At 39.8% G+C, this 14,667-nt stretch overlaps 1 protein-coding gene across 1 annotated transcript in view; it reads left to right on the forward strand.

Moving 5' to 3' along the window:
- The window catches only part of sicily (NADH dehydrogenase (ubiquinone) complex I, assembly factor 6 homolog sicily), a 77,711-nt gene that overhangs the window by 56,156 nt on the left and 6,888 nt on the right, over positions 1-14,667 (forward strand). The window contains exon 5 of the mRNA XM_067113172.1: positions 3,050-3,157. Coding sequence (XP_066969273.1) covers positions 3,050-3,157 — 108 coding nt within the window. The remainder of the gene's footprint in view (positions 1-3,049; positions 3,158-14,667) is intronic.

Here is a 14,667-nt window from a genome sequence, read left to right on the forward strand (position 1 = left end):
ACAAAGAAAAAAAAAAGTGAGCATCATTCATGAAATGCCACATGTGGATGTAAATACATACACACAAGTAAAGCTTCTGTGGTATTTTGAGGTGAAGTGAAAAATCACTCATTGCAATAAAACAGAAGATGATTAATTACTTTTTAGTAGCATTATTAAAATGAATTTGCTTTGGCCATGTCATCATTGAGAAATGCCATACATACTAAAGATGTAAACACATGGTAAGTTTTACACACACACACACACACTCTGTTTCTGTGATAAGGCAAAATGAGAATTCAGTGATTATAATGAAACAGAAAGTTAGTAGTAATAACTTTTTAATTAATGTTCTTATAAATAACATACTTAAAGAGCCCAGTCTATGGTGCATTATGAATTATGCAATACTTGGTGTAATTCAGGGTAAGGAAACGCAACAGTGAATATAAAAAGGTAAATTTATCGATTATAAGTAAACCTAATGAAATATAATACAGTATGGTAACAACTAATAAAGTTTCTGTATAAGAATATATTAATGGTGATAAAACCACGGTAGGGTATGGCACATAAATACCTATACTGTACACCTACCATATTGTGTGTTGTGTACAAGAGAGATAAAAAAAGAGGTTCACTTTTTTATATAAAACATTTTCAAACATTATTTTTGTAAATTCATTTTGGATATTTTTTAAAAAAGACATTAGATACAAACTAAAAATATATGTAGTGTAAAATAAAGAAAATTATCTACATTAGGTCTAAGGTAAATAGACCACTCAAACAAATAAAAGAATCTCTCTCTCTCTCTCTCTCTCTCTCTCTCTCTCTCTCTCTCTCTCTCTCTCTCTCTCTCTCTCTCTCTCTCTCTCTCTCTCTCTCTCTCTCAGTATTATGTTGAGAATGGTTAGTAGGTGGTTTGTAGATCACTAGGAAGCTTATTTTCTTTCTTGATTGCAAAGACTGTAGTTACTGGGTTCAGGAAAGCCATGTCAGTGATCTGCTGATCTTGGAGAACAGTAGGCCTTGTGCAATAGGGTTGTCTACTTCTGTGCAAGGTATTCAGATTTCCTCTTTGTCTTTTCTGTCATGTCTGTTTATACACAATTGCTCTGTTGATACTAAGCTGCTGAGCATTGTCACTTATCAAAACATCACCCTTATGCAGCTAAGTGATTGATAACCTTAGAGACGAGGTGCTGTGCATTCCCGTTTACTCTGTTATATGTGCAAGTCAGTTGACTTTTCCCGCCCTTATGTAAGATCATTATATGAGAGATATTATGAAGAGACTTTTCCTTTCTTATGCGTCTATGATTTCAAAATCTTTATGGAAGATATATTTTTTTTGTGTAATCTCAACAACAATTATTAGATAAGTGGTTGTAATCATGCTTGATTTTTATTTCAAACTTTAGTTTTGCTCTTTACTCTTCGTTGTAGTGGTCTAAAGTTAATTTTTGTTGCCATTTATATAATGTTATCCATAAGATTAAAAGAGTTGTTCTATCCATAAGATTAAAAGGGATGTTCTAATAAGAAAAATATATTTTTTTGCATATGTCATAAGAACAGGTTGTTGTTTGGTGAAAGAAATATCCTGGAGAAGTGTTGTAGGGTTATTTTCAGTGGGTGTACCTTACTGCCAATGTATATTTCTCAACACCTGAAAGATTGCAGTACTTTTGGCCATCATTGTTGTAGGCACTTTTTGCAAAGCCCCTTAATAATACAGTGGACTTGGTCCTTGAAGGATGGAAGGTTATAAGAATCATGAAAAACAGGTAGGAAGAGAGTTGTAAAGCTTTGTAGGTTTCCACATTGTAATTGCAGAAAGAAGTGGCCTGAGTGAACACTTTATCTTAGAGTGAAATGGGTAAAAATAAAGACAGAAAAGAGAAACCACCTTGTAATGGGGAGAAAGAGGATCAAGAGAAGGGGGAAGGACAGGGTCATTGCTCAGGAAGGGTGGCACAGAATAAGAAGCATCTCTAATTTAAGAGAAACATTTAAAACAGAAACAGCAAAGCTAATGTGAACCTTTTATGTCACCTTGCATCGCTTACTGTTGAAAGCGATGATGTTGATGATGATGATGAACTTTTAATAGATGTGATAGAGATAAGAAATGCATTACAATTATTTCTTTTAGAAGCAGATTTAGTAAATGTAACTGTGTGATCACCCAAGTGTATGATTCCATTGCACATTGATAAAAAAGTAGCAAAGTTTGATAGAAGAAAAAGGAAAATTGGAGTAGTTGCTTTAGAGGTGTGAACATGTTATGGAAACCCAGTTTGCTACAAGATCTGAATGGGTACATGAACAAAGAGAAATTTGAGATTGTATGTGAAGAATAAAAGAGAGCTTGTAAAAAATAAATAAAGAAGAAATATGAAGGATGAATCTTCACTAAAGTATGTAAAGAAGAGAAGGTAGACAGTCATTAATAACCAAGAATAAACAAGAAGAGAGCAGTAAGAAAACAGACAGACCCTCGTGTAATACCATAAAAGATGAAAAGGGAGCAGACATTAAAATAGTTAGAAATGAGTTTAGAGATAGGAATTCAACCATAGCCATAAAAGATTCTTCAAAGTCATGTAGAGAAGGTGATTGAACTTCAGTTAGTTTTTTGCCTACAAATGCCATACAGGTTTTCTGAGAGAAGAGAGTTGCGTGTGAGGTCTTTAAGAAACTGAATGTTTGATAGTGAAGTTTCAAATACTCTAGTGGTTGATGTGAAAGCAGTAGGATGGTTGTTGGAAATATTAGAGTAGACACCATTCCCTGGGGTGAGCTGAATCCTAGTATTTTGGAATCAGTATGCACAAATGAATAAAAAGATCAATAAAAAGTTGAATAGTCACAATATGGTTTTGAATGCCTAGGAACCAAAGGCTGTTGGTCTTTCATGGTTGTTTAAGTTGTGTCGCTTGGGTATTTTTGATGTGAACTCTAAATGTTTAGTGGCTATTAGTGGTAATACAAATTTGTGTCCTATTTGTTTGGGTTTGAATACCATGCTTCATCATTCATAGGTTTGATTGTTGTTTTTCAGATGCAACATAAAGTTTCTCAAGAGGATGTCATTCGAGGCATTAGAGATGAACGGATGAAGGGTGCAGTCTTTGACATTGCCTGTGTTGCAAAAACTCATATTGAACATGTAAGTGAAACATGTATATACTGAGTGCAAAGATTTTTACAGTTTTTTTTAGTTCATCGTATTTAGTATATGAAAATTTAGTTTAATTCTTGAGTCAAGAGTTTAAATTGTCTTACTACTTGTTTTCTGAATGCTTCTTGAAGTGCCAATAGAAGAGCAACAAATAGAAAAAGGTTAATTGCCCATAAGATTTTCACACCATCTGTGAAAATTTGGTTATGGATTTTCATTTATTATATAGTAATCACTTACTGCATTCACATTATCTGCAAATCAACAGTATATGGAAAAATACTTTGCTTCATGTTTTTTCACATTTTATTAAAGGACATTAACTTGCAATAAACAGGTTTTGGCATAGGAAAAACCTGGTTTTGGTGGCTGCTGTGAGTCCTTAAAAGATTTACTCTTATGGATCCATTCAGGTTCCATGATAGATCAATTAATATAAAAGAATTCTCTTTTAGTTTGTCTAGGCCCAGTATAAGCGCTGTTGACACTTGATGGAGTAAAGGATTCAAAGTTAAGAAGGGCTCTTTTCTCTTAACTACAGCAGTTACCTAGGTTCAAGCTTATGTCAGCCTGTGAGAAATTACTGTGACATATGCATATGTCGCCACATTGACGATACGTAATCTGGACAGACCGAGAGCCACTACTCTGTTTGGTCACACCCAATCCCATGCCTTTTTGTCAGGGAGAGTGGGTCGGGTTTGAGGACTCACAGCAGCCACCAAAAATAGGGTTTTCCTACTTAAACCTGTTTTTTGACATTGTGGCCTTTGTTCACCCTCAAAGGAATTGTGAAAGAAATTGACAAGTGACAAAATGGCTTAAGCTCTCAAATTTCAATCCCAAAACCCCAGAGAAAATATTTATGGTCCAAGCTCAAGCCACAAGTTTCAAGCCCCATTCTTTATTCCAAATACCACCCACTGATATACAGTGTAGTGACATTTGTTTGAGCTCATGGCAGTAATATTTTAAGAATACTGTCTCTGATGACCACCCTGTACATTTAGAGACTTCTTCGAAAGCGACATTTCTGAAGAAAGCCAACGACATATGTACTTTTGTAACGTCATGTGACTTAGGAAAGGAGTGTGGATCTACCTTTTTAATGTTGGACACTAAAATTATTCTCTGCCCTTGTAGAGAGAGTGTTTTGTTTGTGCTAGAGGTCATAATACTAAGGAGAAGGATCCTGGGATGAAATTCTGCCAAGGCTGCCCCTTCTGTTGAGTGGCTATGTCCAGAAGGAGCCTTTTCCTTTCAAAAGGAAGGCCAAGTGTTGCCCATTTCTTAGTAGAGTTCTCAGAGACTGGGATGACAGCAGCAAGTGGCTTTGTGCCATTGGCTCTTGTTTTCTAGTTGCTACAAAGTTCTGAAAATCTGCCTTTACATGATTAATTATTTTAAATGTAAAGGGACAGAAGGCTGGGGCTAACCTATGAACAATTTGGGTCTTATCCAAGATAGCCGTAGAGCTTCATTTTCCATTAACTTGGTAAAGGGTTTCTTCTATAGCTTTCAGTGCTATATTTGTGGGCAAGATAACCCTTTCTCTTAGCAGTTTCTGAATGTTTATTGAAGGTGGTACCAGGTGCCATTCCGTATTAGGAAATGCTGCTCTGTCTTGAAATTCTACATGTTCCACTTCAATCATGGTTTTTCTTTCAGTACATTAATGAGATACTTACTGTCAGGAGAAAAAATGCACATCAAGGCCTTCTCACCAAGGAATATCAGTATCATCAGGGGTGGATACTGGAGCCCCTGCTATATTTTGTTTTGATGTATTGTAGTTTGAACTGGCCATTTTTGTGCTACCAGTTGTAGCCCTAACATCAAACTCTACTTGGGCAGATTGTGTAGACATTTTATCCTTATGGTTAAAGGCTGAGATATCCTTATATTTTGCTTGTAACTCGGTGTCCAAGACTGATCTGATTTCCTGTTTGGAATGATGTATAATGTTCGTTATGTTTTGCCATTCTGTGGCAATGACATCTTTGAAACTGTCAATAATTTCTTTACGGAATTCAGCAAATGCAGCAAACTGTGTATCCCTTTTATGAGAGCTTGTACAATCTGCAGAATCTTGCATCATGTCCCTGATATATTGCTGTTCTGTAGCAAGGATATCTTTGATACTGCTCATAATTTCCTTACGGAATTCAGCAAATGCAGCAAACCATGTATCCATTTTGGGGGAGCCCGTGCAGTCTGATTGAGCCTCCACTGTCAAATTGCAAATGCCTGGTAACCAAGGAGCAGAAGTCTTGGGTGAGTTACTATACCCCTCAAAGAATACAGTACAGATGTTTCAGCTGCATGGGAGATAGGTTTCCTTTTGGGGAGTTTATTCCATGTGCAGCTGAAAGTTGTTTCCCTGGTCCTTCCGGGTTCACCACGGCAGTTTCAGTTGTGATATCCGCTTCATGTCCGCTAATAGGGACATCTCCCCCAAGTAAAGATTCCTCCATTTCCTCAACAGAGTTAATCTGGGAGGAACTAGGGACCGATACTTCCAGGTTTTTGGCTCAAACAGAGGTCCTCTTCAGAAAAAGAGCCAAATATCTTTTGCCGGAGTTCTGTGGGAAAGATATAATTCATTCTTAAAACTTGTTGCCAGGAGCATGCTACAAATTTCACACAAATCTGGTGACCAACCATATTCCCCTTTATTTCTGCAAGGGCTATGTTCTTGGCAGGTGGTATGGGCCGTACCCACTGGTGAAGAGTGAACCGAGCAATTCACTGCAGCACACTTAATCTGTGGGACATGCATAATAGCAGCCCTTTAGTGATAAAAACATAAGTTTTCATTAGAAACTGCTCGGTGCTAACTATCTGTATTCATTATATAGATAGTACACTCAGATGTTAGATGTGCTAAATTTTTTTTTTTGTCTCACCACTAACAAATAAGGTTAATCTTGACACAAGTATGTAACCATATTGCTGTATACTGTTAGCCCTGAAAAGTAAATTTCATATAAGTAACTTAGCAAGTAATTACATAGCTATACAGTAAACACCCCCGTATTCGTGGTCTCAGGATTCGTAGACTCACCTATTCGTGGATTTCTCTATGGAACATGTATACTCATTATTTGCTGAAAATCCACCCATTCGTGGTATTTTTCACTGAGAAATATTCACTAATTACTATATTTTCATCTCATTTTCATGACTAAATGCACTTTTTGTGATAAAACTAATAAAATACTCAGGTAGTGCTCGAGTTACGATAGTTCACCTTACGATAATTCGATTTTGCAATGGGGTAAGCATTTAATACCGATACAACAATATTTATAAAATATTTGTAAATTTTGCACGGGCACAGGCAGCAGCATACAGGCAGCGAGAGAGACCAAATTACAATAGACAGCTCCATTTCCTCCAACTCTTTATCACATCATCTAGTTAAAAAGTAACAGAGAATGATAAAAGTATTGTTAGTAACATTATACTCTTGCGTAAATGCCTACAGCCATAAACAACTGACGAAGAAACTGTTTTGTTTATTAGCCAATCGGATAACAACAGCCCTTTTGCTTGTATTTCAACTATCGTACGGTAATACTCAATTACCGTAGGTTATTGTACAAATGACGTTGAGTAGAATAGGACTGATATATTTTTACATTATACCCTTATTCGGTATGGATAAAAGATCGGCAAGGAAATATACTGCTAAATTTAAGCTGCAAGTTGTAGCTAAAGCTGAGAAAACAATGTTCAAGCTGATAATGACTATAAATTATCATGCATCGGCAACATGGATGAAACTCGACCGTAATTAAAATTGGAGAAAAAGTATTTTAATCAAGACTACTGGGCATGAAAGAACACATTACAGTACTGCTATTTTTACGCCGATAAACGATAAATATGTAAAGCTCATATTATGATGAAATCAAGTAAAAAAAGCAAATGGAATCTTGATTTTTTTTTACACAAAACAAACTCCCTCAAACGGCCAACGTCATCTATTAACGAAAAGAATAGCTAAATTAATTTTACAGCGAGATGCATTTAAGTTATATTTCACACAGTATAACGAAAAAATACCCTTGCCCCATATAAATAAAGTATCTACAGATTCATTTACGCTAACTAGAAGCAAGAAAAGCACTGTGAACCAAGTTAAATGTGGCAAAATAAACACCGTGTAAACATTTCCAAACCAAAGCGTTTATTGCTATGATCACAGTTTATAATAGAAAAGCAGTATAAGAGTATATACAATATTATTGGATACAGTGAATTAAAGCATAGCATTTTAAAAGATCCATGGAAAAGATGCATTTTCGTTAAGTTGATGTTTTTATAATACGATGTGTGAATATAGAGTACAGTACAATGTAGGCTATGCTACCGTTTATGCCTACGATATACCATAGTGTAGGGCTAAGCTAATTCTTGTTTGTTATTCAATTTCTCTTTGTATTGAATTATCATAAGTCACTCTGCATGAACCTCCAGAAGTAGCTGATATTAATAATCACTATACCGTGCATGTGTAGAGTATACCTTATAGTGTAGGCTAGGCTACCATACATGTATACATGGTACCAAATACCCTAGTGTAGGCTAGGCTATATTCGAGATATGTTTATTCCAAAAAAGATGGGATTTTTTGGAACCTAACCCCGTCGTAAGTAGGATAATAACTGTATAAGTATTTTTAGTGTTTTTCTTTTTGTGTTTGAACTATCAAAATAGGCAGTTCTAAGTGTTTTTAGAAGGATTCTAAGTATTCGCAGGTTCTAGCTATTCTCAGCTGGGTGTGTTATGTATCTCCCACGAATACAGGGGGTTTACTTTAATTTCTAACTCGTGCAGCAGCCTTTGTTTTAAAAATTGCGGTAGTTCGATAGTTTAATGTAGGTGACAAGCCCTGCCCACTAATGGGAGTACTGGAAACGACTTAGCAGAAAACCTCATTCTGTTTTTGTCACACTCTCAAGTGACATCGAGGGTTTGCTGCAGCATTTGTTTACTGATTTTTGTTTGTATGGGTGGGTTTTGGTGAATTATTATCGCGTATTTGAGTAGCCCTCAAGCTTTAATAGCTTTCAGGATAATTTTTTCTAGTTCTATGGTTATTATTATGTCTGATTCAAGTTCACCTAGTTTCGCTATTGGAGCAAAAAGTTGCAAACCAGAGTAATCACATCTTCATATGATTCTTATAGAATTTGCAGTAAATGTAGTGGGCAGAAATATAGTAGGGAGAAAACTTGTGCTAAATATAATGATTAGCAAGAGTAGAAGGTACTTAATCTCAACTAGACAAGTTAGAGAGGGATAGAAAAAGGAAAGCGGCCTCTAGAGCCTAGAAACGAGCTTCCCTTAGCATAGTATTCTACCCTAGCCTAGGTTAGAAGGTAGCTCTGCTATTCCTTTTTCCCTTCCTAATTTTTCTCCTGGTACTAGCCCTCCTGCTTTTAATCCACCTACTCCTTCACCTGGCTGCCTTGCTTCTGAACCCGATACTAATGCCAGTCTAGAATCCAGGTTTCACAGAAAGTTATTTTGCTAGTGAACACAGTGGTGGAGTTAGGTGCGTCACTGAAGGCATTTATGGGAAAATGTAATCAGACGGCACCACTTCCCGCAAAGTGACAAGTGATAGAGTTGTGCAAGTGGAGGAGGTGACTGCTTGTCCCGTTGGTTCTCCTAGACAAAGGTCACTGTCCTGCTTCCCTGAACCTGGGAGAAGACATACCGAAAGTCCAATGGAGGCCGAGGGGGTTGGCCCATGGGTAGTTGCCCTCTCAGTCGAACCTGTTGTGCATTCCCAGGTATCGGCAGACAGCCACTGGAAAGGCATCTTGACAGGAGAAAGTGTTATGCAAGAGGAGGAGGTGGCTTCTCATCCCTCTGTTTTCCTAGATGAAGGTCTCTATCCTGATCCCCTAAACCTGGGAGAAGACATGCCAGAAGTCCAAGGGAGGCTGGTGGGGTTTGCCCATGGGTTGCTGCCCCCTCAGTCGAACCTGTTGCTTGAATATCTCAGGTTTCAACAAACAGCCACTGGAAAGGTGTCTTGGATGTGCACCAGTCATCATCTGACTCTCAAGACTCCAACCTGGACTTGGAAGTGCCGCAAACATTTTCTAGATTCATCTCATCCATTGAAGAGGCACTCAGGCAATGCTGGTAGCTCTTCTACTCTGCCCAGTTAGCGGTTTAAGGAGCTGGGGGCAGTCCTCAACCTTACTGCAGCGCATGGGACAATCGGGAGTATTGCTCTCCTGAGCGTACTTTTGTTGGCCGTCAGTATTTGCCTCCCAAGCGCTTAACAATTCCTCTCAGGCACTCATTGACTTCGTTCAAGCACCCATCTCCTCACAAGCGCCCAGTGCCAGCTTCTGAGCATCTGCCGCTAGTTTCCAAGTGCCCAGCGCCAGCTCCTGAGTGTTCGGAGCCAGTTGCCAGGTACCCAGTGCCTACTTCTGAGTGCCTGGCACCAGCTCCCAAGTGCCTGGCACCAACTCTTCAGTACAGTATCAATCTACTGCTCAGAGCGCCAAGCACCCATTTCCAACCGTGGATCTCCTAGCCTATGCAGCTCTCCTTCAATATTTGCGGGCGAGCTTTCCACCCCTTTTTTGGCTCCAGCTAGCCTCTGGTCTTGCCTATCTTGACTTTCCTGATGAGGAGCCATCCAGATGACAGACCTAGGTTCTGCACAATAGTGCTTTCCTCGTCTTCTAGGAAGGCACTCAAGATTGTAGTTTGGTTTTCTGCTAAGAGGGAGCAAGGAAAGGCCCCCTCTTCTTTCGTCCCTTGCGCTTAATCCGCAGGAGGTTTCTTTCCTACACCACCGGGGAAGCCCCTTCCTGACGCTAGGCATTTTCATCGGTGAAAAATATGTTTTCTGTCGGCAGAACTTGACCTTGTCAAAGACCTCTTTGAGTTGTTTGAAGCTTTCAGTTTCTTTGACTGGATGGTGAGAGCCCTTCCCAAGAAGATTGAAGATTGCGTGATTTAGTTGGAGACTTAGCCTTGGACTGGCTAGGAGTCCTTTTTCATGCAAACTAGACCATCAGGGATGGCTCTCTTGAACTTGCGGCTCTTTTCTCTCTGGGGGTTTTGAAGAAAGAGGTTTTTGATGGTCCCGTTCCACTAAAAGAGTAACTCAGGCCCAGAAGCTGGACCTCCAGTAGAAATCGACTTATGATCTTTTGGCACATTCTTCCAAATGCCCCAAGGATTCGTCCGCGTTTGTTCCTAAGACGGTCTCTCTTCTCCATTTCGTGGGAGTAAGCCCAAGCCCAATCTAGGACCTGCCCAAGGGTCTGTTTCTCAACCAGAACTATGAAGAGGGCTCAAGTCCTTGCCCAAGAAATGAGGAAGAAGTCCTCTTTGCACAAGTGAGAGCCAGTCTTCTTGAGTTTTGGGGGAAGTGAAGTATCAGAGGGACAGAACAGTGGATTGTCAAGGTTCTGAGGGAGGGCTCCTCCATTCTGCTCTTGGAGAGCCCCCTTTTGGTCCCTTCTTCCTTCGCTTGACGGCCTATTCAAGTTCGGCCCTTTCAGGAGAGTCTCCTCTGTCCTTCGAAAGAAAGCCATAGAAGAAGTCGAGGACATCAACTCGAGGGCTTTTACTACCATCTGTTTTTGGTCTCCAAACCATCAAGGTTTGCAGACCAGTCCTCAACGTAAGCGCCCTCATTCTCTTTGTCCAACAGACGAAGTTCAGATGGAGACGAACCAGTCAGTCTGTTCATCCATACACCAGGGTTATTGAATGATAATCTTGGATATGCAGGATGCATGCTTCAACTTCCCCATCCATCCAGACTCCAGGAAGTATCTAAGGTTTGTCTTCCATGATGCTCTCTCAGGCACTCCATGTCAGCTTCTAAACGCCTGTCTCTTGGAGCGCCTGGCGCCAGCTAAATCTTCAAGTTTCAGGCTCTGTTTCTGCCTCTCTATGGCATCTCAAGTGTTCACTCTAGTCCTCACTCCTATTGCTGAAGTGAGTTCATTTAATAGGCATTTCTGGACGACTTGCGTTTTCGATCCCCTTCGAGGGAAAAGTGCATGAAGGACTTGAACATCTCCTCCCTCAGGAACTGGGAATTATCATCTACCTTCAGAAGTTCCAGTTGGCCCTGTCACAAGGGTTCCTCTATTTGGGGATGAGTCTCAACTCTCGGACTTTTCAGGCTTTTCCGTCTGTTAAGAGAATCGCCAGCTGCCTAAAGATGGTCCACAAGTTTCTAGCCCCTTTGTCTTGCTCGGCCCATCAAAGGATGAGACCACCTTGACGTGGTGAGGGGGCTCTTGAACCCCAGGAATTTGTTTCTGGGTTAGAGTCCAAGAGTCTCATATAACATCATATATTATTTTGGATTAAATTTGTGGAATTTTCCACTTTTAGTAAAATTTACTGGACCTGATAAACAGGAAAAGATATCATAGTTGGGAATGGGTTTATATCTGAAGCTAAATAGTGAGAACTGTGGTAGGACCACCAACTGCCCGATAATGTTCAGACCCGAGAGTTACCAGATTGGTAGCTCAAAGGCGGAACTATTTGTTAGGGCTGGACCACAGATTCCAGGGGGGTCTGATTCTATGGATAGGACTCTCGGCATTCTATCCGGTTTGCCCATAACATGATTAGGGTGGGGATGATTTTATCCTTGTAATACTCTCAGTCCTAGCAAGTGGGTTTGGCTTACACTTGGGCCACTCTAATCATGTTGTGCCATCCCCTTTGGGGTAGGGTAGGGAGCAGACATTTGGGAGTCAGTTCTCACTTGTGCCATTGGTGGAAGAATAAAACTCCATGAAAAGCTGATGATATCTTTTGAAGGTTTTCAGGTTATTTATTTTTTTCTCCTCCCTCAAATCTTTATTCTAGGTGAAAATAAAGATTCGAGTACCCCTGGGCCCTTAGGGATGGTAGTGACTCAGCACAGATGACGACCGCTGGAACCTCCTGTAATATCCTTTCTTTGGAAAAAAAAAAAAATCCAAATGTAATCACACTGGAACCTTATGCTCCAGTACACAACAAATCAAAAGAAGTAAATATTGTTTTGACCCAACCTTGACTCACTTCGACTCCCTCTTTGGAAGTGAAAGTTGGTCAAGGTTTCTAACCATGGAAACAGAACAGCAAATCTCAGCCCTAAAGTTGGAAAACTTCTTATTAAAAAGACACTCAACGGCAGAAATGTCGGTTAGACAAATGAAAATGAAGACGTGGCTTATAGAAGCCACAACAAAAAAACCAGTCTGAAGACTATCAGTCAATAAAAAGTATTGACATTGTAAATGTAAAAGTAAAGAAGCATGACACTATGAACAGCATTCAGGGTACTATTGTACTTCCTGAAAATAATGACGAACCGGTTGATAAAAATATGCTGTTGGGCTCTCTTAAAATAAGATATACCAAAGTCCAAGATTGTGAGGTATATATAATACCAAGTAAAAAGAATAATAAAATATTAAGAATAGTAAAAATAAAATTCGAGGGTCAAGATTTACCTCAAAAAATAAAAATTTTGGGCCAGAATAGAGAACTGAGACCTTATGTTCCCAAGCCACTACAATTTCAAAATTGTAGTAAATATGGACACACGAAGAAAAACTGTCGTAATGAACCTGTATGTGCTTATTGTGGCTCTGACAAACATGCCACACAATGGAAATGTAGTGAGCCAAAATGTGTAAACTGTGGACAGGATCATCATGCAAGGTCCAAGGAGTGTGTGTACTACATATACAATACAGAATTGAAAATGTTACAAGAACAAACAGGGATGTCTATCAGAGAGGCTAAATTGGAATGAAAAGTGAAAGGAATGCAAGATCCATCTAAGAAACATACATATTCTTTAATAACAGGAACCAATAAGGAAACAAAAATACATAGAAATAGAAGTAACAAAGCACAGAAAAATAAATCACAAGAAGAAATTAATGCCCAAGGGAAAAAAATTAAAATGGTAAAGAATAAAGAAACTGGTACAAATGATATGGATAACATTTTATCAAATTCATTTAAAATATTGATGCAGATAGGAACACAGGAGGGCGCTACTACTGAAGTAACAGAGGAGGGACCTGATAGACTGGAAATTAAAGATAAAAAAAAGGCCATTGGAAAGAACACCACCCAAAACAAAGAAACCAACAATTGTTAATTTCATTTTAATTCATTCATCTTTGTACTGAATGATCTATTAGGCCCTAGCACTTGGCCTCAGGCCTGGATCTAGTATTTAAATCAAATCCTTCGGGCCAGCCCTATGAGAGCTGAAAGTCAGCTCAGTGGTCTGGTTAAACTACTTTAATAATAATAATCAAAGGATGAGCCTACTGGGGACTCTGTCGTCCATCAAGACATTCGTCAAGTTAGGCAAACTTCCCATGAGTGTTTTGGAATTCTTCCTCTAGGCCAACTGGGACAGGGAAACACAGTCGGACACCTACGTGTTTCCCATCAACCCGAAGATCATGTCTGACCAGCAAAGTGGCGGTCCGAACCTAGACTTTTGGAAGGAAAGCCCTTCATCCTCTGAGCCAAGACCTAGACTTCTATTCAGACTCCTCAGTTCTAGGTTGGGAAGTTCTCTTGGGTAACCGGGAAGTTTCCAGGACGTGGTTGCCGGAAGAACAGAACCTTCACATCAACATCAGAGACCTGAAAGTAATTTGCTTAGGGCCTCAGTGCTTCTTGACCCTAGTTCACAACAAGGCTGTGGTAGTCCATTCAGACAGTGCCACAGCCCAAACATGAAAATTTTTCCTAGCCTAACCTGTCCAAAAATTATTCAGTTATGTGATCCACCCACCTGTTCACGTTGTTCTTCTTTCACTGTGCAATCCAGCTTACGACAACAAAAACCACAAAACAGACTTAATTCACTTAGGGCTTCAGTGCTTCTTGACCCTAGTTCACAACAAGGCTGTGGTAGTCCATTCAGACAATACCACAGCCCAAACATACATATGAAAGCAAGGCGACACTCACTCATTTTCTCTCTGCCAGACAGCAAGAGACCTTCTACTGTGGACAGATCAAATCACTCGATTTATTCAGGGCAAACTAAATATTCTGGTGGACAAACTGAGCCTTCGAAAAGTAGGTCCTAAGCACCGAGCAGACCTTGGATCCCCAGGTCTATCGGAATCTTCAATACAATGGGGCAGGTCGACATTGGACCTGTTTGCCACCTCAAGGAACCATTGTCTTCCTCTCTTTTGTTCTCAGGCCCCAGACCCTCTAGCATGGGCAACAGATGCTGTACTGCAAGATTGGTCCCACTCTTACCACTACGCCTTTCCGCCCTTCAGGTCTTGGGCTCGTTGCAACGTTACGATGACTCTCATAGCCCTGTTCTGGCCCATGAAAGAATGGTACCAGGACTTGCTACGGTTGTGGGCGGACTTTCCTTCCCTTAAAAACCGTCTGCTCACTTTAAGAGATACCAAAGGGTTGTCCGCTCTTGCCCTGACAGGCTTCAGGCTGTC

This window comes from Macrobrachium rosenbergii, chromosome 12 (assembly GCF_040412425.1).
Source record: "Macrobrachium rosenbergii isolate ZJJX-2024 chromosome 12, ASM4041242v1, whole genome shotgun sequence".
Lineage (NCBI taxonomy): Eukaryota > Metazoa > Arthropoda > Malacostraca > Decapoda > Palaemonidae > Macrobrachium > Macrobrachium rosenbergii.